At 42.2% G+C, this 6,390-nt stretch overlaps 1 protein-coding gene across 1 annotated transcript in view; it reads right to left on the bottom strand.

Moving 5' to 3' along the window:
* The window catches only part of KDM2A (lysine demethylase 2A), a 74,081-nt gene extending 67,919 nt beyond the window's left edge, over positions 1-6,162 (bottom strand). Inside the window, exons 1-3 of the mRNA XM_007944947.2 lie at positions 5,967-6,162; positions 4,568-4,646; positions 3,943-3,989 (exon numbers count right to left, since the gene is read on the bottom strand). Of these exons, the coding sequence (XP_007943138.2) occupies positions 3,943-3,989; positions 4,568-4,646; positions 5,967-6,162 (322 nt within the window). The remainder of the gene's footprint in view (positions 1-3,942; positions 3,990-4,567; positions 4,647-5,966) is intronic.
* Positions 6,163-6,390: the final 228 nt, after the last annotated feature.

Genomic DNA, 6,390 nt, shown 5'->3' on the forward strand with positions numbered 1-6,390 from the left:
ACGGTGGCTGCAGTGATGGGCTCAAGTATAGCAGGGATTGTGGGGCTGGCGCGGGATCGGGCAGTGTTTCATTCTGCTGTGTATGGGGTCGCTATGAGTTGGAAACGACTCGACGGTACTTAAGAACAACAACAACAGGTGTTCAATTAAACAATAGTGAAAATACACTAGAGAGTATTTTTAGAGAGTAAGTAAATGGAAGAAAAACAGAAATAATAAGAATGTTGACACAGTGTGAGGATTTAACCAGTGTCACTGATCACTGTGTCTAGAAACTGTGCAACGAGAGGTTGGCCTTTTTTTTTTTTTTTTTTGATTTGGATGGAAGTTTACATAGCATATTGGTTTCCTGGGAGCAGGTTTTGCTGTGCATGTTTTCACTAAAAATAAAAATAAAAGAAGAAGGAGAATTTCAACAGGGAGAATTTGAAACAGATGCAACAGCATGAAAGACGACATGGAGAGCAGTATAGTTACAGGAGAAGAATATGGTGGCTGAGGGAGAGAGACGAAAGAGCAGCCACTGGAGCGTGAAGACTATTGCTTAACTTGTAAGAAACTAACAAACTAATAATACTAAGTGCCTGACCTTGTTGGATATACCAAGTAGTATCAGAATCTGGTTCCCTGCCTTCAAGGAGTTTACAGTCTAATTACAGAAAAGGGGGCAAGAATATGGCCACAATGAAACAGGATATGACAGAACAAAATACAACTCATAATGTAAGGCAGTAGACAGAACCCACCTTTTATGCTTTAGAAAAAGTGAATGCTAAATCAAAGCCACAATGAGGTACCACTTCACACCTAAGAGAATGGCCACAGGAACCAAAAAAGGAAAGGAAGTGCTGATGGGGATATGGAGAAATCGGCACCTTCAAGCATTGCCAGTGGGAATGTAAAACAGTGCAGCTGCTATGGAAAAGTCTGGCAGTTCCTCAGTTAAGTCAACACAGAGTTACCATCGAGCAATCCCAGGATATACCCCAAAGAACTGAACAGGTGTTCAAACAAAAGCTTGTACATAAATGTTCACAGCATTATTCCTTACAGCCACAGGGTAGAAACAACCCAAATGTCTGTCTACAGATGGACAAAGAAGATGCTGTCTGTATCATTACAACGGAATATTATTTAGCTACAAAAAGGAATGAAGCTCTAAAACATGCCAGAACGTGGATGTATCTCGAAAACAAGATACTAAGTTAAAAAAAAGCCAGACAAAAAAAAGGCCACATATTGCATGACTCCATTTATATGAACTATCCAGAATAAGACAAGGAGCTCTGGTGGTATAGTGGAGAAGGCACCTGACTGCTAACTGGTAGGTCAGTGGTTTAAACCCACCAGCCGCTCCACGGAAGGAAGATGGGGTGATCTACTTCTGTAAAGATTTATAGCCTCAGAAACCCAATGGGGGTGACTATGAGTCAGAAACAACTTGATGGCATTGAGTTTGATTTTTTTTTTTTTAAATCCAGAATAGGCAAATCCACTGAGACAGATAACAGATTAGTGGTTGCCAGGGGCTGGGAGAACGAGGGAATGGGGTTTCTATGTGAGTGATGAACTTTTTAGTTCTAGAACTAAATAGTGGTGGTTGCACATTCTGAATGCTACTTTATAACACTGAACTGTACACTTTAAAATAGTTACAATGGTACATTTTGTTCTGCTTATTTTACCACAGTATTTTTTTTTCCAACTTTTTATTGTGACTCGGGTAAAAGTTAACAGAGCAAATTCGCTTTCCATTCACCAGTTCACACTCATTTTGTTTCACCGTGACACTGGCTGTAATCCACAGAGTCACAGCTCTCTTCCTTCCTGCAGTTACCTTTTCCCTGTGTCCTTTCCTATGCTCTCCTGCCTCATGAGCTACCTCCCCAAGCAAACGCTGACCTTCTGTGCACCTCCCTGGTGTAACTATTCACCCCACAGAGGCCTCTCTTAGTATTTGGCACAATAATTTTTAAACAAGAATGCAGAGCAGAGCAAAAGTAAGGCTCCAACCTTCCAACGCTATCAATTCCATCAAGAGCTTATGCACTGGAGTATTCAGATAAAATAATAATGAAAGTCATAGTAATAGCATCATTCATTGAGCACTGAACATATACCAGGCATTGTTCTAAGGACTTAGCATTTAAGTAACTTGTCTAAGGTCACATGGCTAATAATTAGTGGAGGTGGGATTTTAACCCAGTTTTGTTCCAACATATCCTGTTGCATAAAATTTACATAACAAAATGGCTATCTTCTTTTTGGGACATAAACCTACTAGGAGATGAACATACTTTAAGTTTAAAAGAAGAACTGATTATCAATAGTCCATGTGGTGGTAACAGACTACAGTAATCTTCAATATTTTGTTTGTTACATTTTGACAATCATTAGTTATCTAACAAACAAACAAAAACCTAGACTTTAAAAACCTAGACATAAAGATAGGCATCAGGTGAAATTTCTGATTCACGTTAAGTTGAATACAATCACTGCTTTATTTTAAATCACAGCTTTGACAACCCATAGGTCTATTTGGAAAATAAAAGGTTTAAGGTCTTCCAAAGATCTTGAAGTAATAAACAGATTAATGAGGAAATAAGAAAATGGTAAGGAAGTGGAACAAAAAATCTAAAAGATTCATAACTGAAAAGTGCCTTGCCTTGTGAGGAGTGGGAAAAACATTTTAATTACTCCACAGATTTACAGAGGTCCCACTACACTCAAGGGACTGTGCTAGGGCACTTGGAAACAAATGGTGACAGGCAGATGGCTGGACTCTAACATGGAAACAGTGAAGGATTAAGGAAATTTCCTCTACCTGGGCTGTCTGCGACTTTTACCTCTTAGATAAACAGTTTCAAACTACCTAGAAAAGGCTCTCAAGTGGCTGAAAGACAGTACTGCAATGCTTCATTTCCAGAGCTAAGAATGGCACAGGCTCTTCAGTGGAGATGACACAACGTAATACAAGTTTTAATGTTAGGAGGAAAGATCCAGCAAATTCCTTTTGTTTCAAGTCCTACTGGACATATTTCTAAATGACTTTATTCCACTTTACTGCCTGTACAGGAGAGTCATCACTCCTAAGCTAAGAAACAGGGATCTCTCAGGGCCATACTGCAGGTCAGCAGTCTGTAGAAAACTAAGCTGAATTTTCCTGGCGCAAGAAAATTTTCTTCTTTAACTTTTAGCTGCCGTCAAGCTGATTCTGCCTCATGGAGGCCGCATGTGTGCCGAATGGAGTGTTCCGTAGGGTTTTCACGGCTGTGCCCTCTCAGAAGCAGAGCACCAGGCCTGTCTTATACGGAGCCTCTGGGTAGGTTTGAATTGCCAACCTTTCAGCTAGTCATCAAGTGCTTAGTCATCTGTGCCACTCAGGGACTCTCTTCTCTAATCAGGTGGTTCTCATTTGCCTTGTTTTGTAAAATTTTGAATATAATAAAATATAAATCAGATTAGGTAAAGGCTCAAGTTAACCATTCACTAAGTAAGAGAATGTTTAATGTATCCACTTCACAGCTTACAGTTTCAAGCCTTGGCCAAGTTACCAAATACACAGCTGGTGAGAATTTCCTAGAAATTTCTCTACTACCTTCAGGGAAAGGAGGAAATGACAGGTACAATGAAGCTTCATTCTTAGCTAAGATACATCAGTTTTCACTTTCCTGGGTAGGCTGCCCTGGAAGGCACACCCTTCAAGGAAGAACGGAGAGGTATACTGTGAGCAAATGGTAGGTAGGAAGGAAGTAGAGGTTCAAACGTTCTATGTCTAATGTGTGCTAACTAAACAAGGTAACTTTCAGAACTTCCTTTGAGAAAATTCTCAGTTGCTAATGGAATGGTAATTTCTAATTAAGTCCCTACTGCAATGTTCCTAAACCTTCAATCTTGGTCATTGCCTCCAAGATACACGGAGTACAACAGCTTGATACTTACCTACGCACATTTTGACGTCATTCACGGTGAAGTCTGGGTCTGGCATCCTACAAGACAAACACCAGAGAGCATGAATGGAAAGCGTAGCTTCTGTAGTCAGTCTGAGATCTTTTCTTAAAGTACTAAAACTCCCTTCATCAGACACACTGATCTCCACAGTTAGATAACAAGTATTTTTAAACAAAAGTAATACTCTACGATAAAGTGTCAACACTGGAGATTTCAGGAGATGTAAATTTGTCCTCTTTTTAGCTCATGTGTATTTTCTCATCTACATTCCGACTTGCAGTGACCATACAGGACAGAGTAGAACCACCCAACAGGACTTCCAAGGCTGTCAATCTTTAGGGAAGCAGATTGCCTCATCTTTCTCTCACACAGTAGCTGGTATATTCAAGCTGCCAAACTTTTGGTTAGCAGAGGAGCATTTAACCACTGCACCACCAGGACTCCTACATGAATAAACATGAATTGTTTAACAGAAAAAGAAACATACATATTTCTTAAACTAGGTGGGAAATTATTTTCACTTATCTCCTGCTTTGGGTTATCAATACGGCTACTGTCTAGATATGAGTATAACAGCCATTTCCCAACCACATCCTACCAGGCTGAGGACACTTACTTTATTCCAAGGCCATCAGAATTCTTGAAAATCAAAGGATCTCTCAAGCCACCCCGCTGGATATATTCTACATTAAAATCTGTCATCACAAGGAAACAAGTGTTAGAGAGACAAGAGGTATAGGCGGAAACAGGTAAGAGAACCTATGTATGAAGGTACCAATGGTACTGGGGATGATTCTGTGTACACAGTTGTGCTCCATTCGACAATAAATGCTTGTTACTGAGAAGCAGCTCTTAGGATACAGGAGAGTGAATTGAGAAGTAGGGCCTGAGGGCCCAGTTGCTAGGTCTCTCTTTTCCCAGGAAACTCAGCACTTGATGGGGGGTGTGTGTGTGTTTGTGTGTGTGGAAGGGTGGGGAGGGTAGCAGGGAGGTACTATGATTGACTCACCTCATAAATCCTAAACAGAATTATCATCATGGTCTTTTTCTTATTGGCCAAAAATAATACATTCTGTCCACTGCGATAGATATTGTGACACCCTTGTCAGTTTGCCAAGGAGCAAAGTTATAGGATAAACATGGGATCCTACCTCAGTTCTGGTGGGGTGAGTGTATATACTAAAGTCTTCATGGCATTATTCTTGATTAAACACAAACTGAGAGATGGGAGAAGGAAGAAGCCCTGCTGTTAACTGCTGTGAGCTGCCGCCGAGCCAGCCTCCAGGCCACGGTGACCCCGTGCACGACGGACCGTGACACTGCCTGGTCTTGTACCATCCCCAGGACTGGGCTGCTGTGATCTGTGATCCACAGGGCTTTCACGGGCTTACTTTTCATTCAGAACTAGATTAGCCTTTCTTCCTAGTCGGTCTTAGTCTGGAAGCGCCACTGAAACCTGTTCAGCATCATAGCAACACGCAAACCTCTGCTGACAGATGGGTGGGAGCCGCACCTGAGGTGCACTGGCTAGGAATCAAATGCAGGTCTACTGCATGGAAGGTGAGGATTCTACCACTGAACCACCACTGTCTCCTAACACTACTGTTCCACTCTAAGAAAGCTTACTTCCAATATGGCAGAGAATGAATGAAAAGGGGGCAGGGTGGAGGTGAGGGGGCGGCAGGTAGCAAGGAAAAAATAAAGGTTGAGAGCATCAACAGGTCACATTTTAGCGGCAAAGATAATGAGCCCACATCCCACAGTCTGTTGCTGTGTCACTGAGTCGATTCCAACTCACAGCGACCCTACAGGAGAGAGCAGAACTGTCCCACAGGGTTGTCTAGGCTGCAATCTTTATGGGAGCAGATCACCAGTCTCTTCTACTACAGAATAACTGGTGGATCTGAACTGCCAACCTTTCAGTTGGCATCCAAGCACTTAACCACTGTGGTAGCAACCAGAGTCTACCCTTTCCCGATCAAGGGGCTGCAGGTCTGAACCCAGGTGATACTGACCTTTTCCTTCCATGAAAGTAACAAAATTGGCATTGTATTTGTTGGTGTGGAGCTTCTCTTCCAAGTCAAAGGTCCTCTTCCCTTCAATTTCGTCATCTGAGATGCCGTCGTCCTCGTAGCGCCGCCGCATGGTGCCGCGCTGGGGAGAGAGGGGTGTGAGGTGCAGCCGCGGGCTTTGCCTGGCCTGTCTAGACATAGTCACAGTTTCCCCTACAGGTGCCAAGTGCTACTTTCAACTTCAGATGCTATGTTAACCATCAATTTTTGTTGCCTTACGGAACTTTTCTCTCTACTAAAGGTCAGTTGATGTCTCCAGAACAGTGACCATCAAAAAGTCTTAGTGAACCACTGGGTTCCTCCCTTGTGAATTGGCCTGTGCTCTCAGACATAAATTCATGACAAAAATATGAGCAGAGAGGGTCTA

This window comes from Orycteropus afer, unplaced genomic scaffold (assembly GCF_000298275.1).
Source record: "Orycteropus afer afer isolate SDZICR_OR568_19922 unplaced genomic scaffold, OryAfe1.0 scaffold00130, whole genome shotgun sequence".
In the NCBI taxonomy this organism is placed as follows: Eukaryota; Metazoa; Chordata; class Mammalia; order Tubulidentata; family Orycteropodidae; genus Orycteropus; species Orycteropus afer.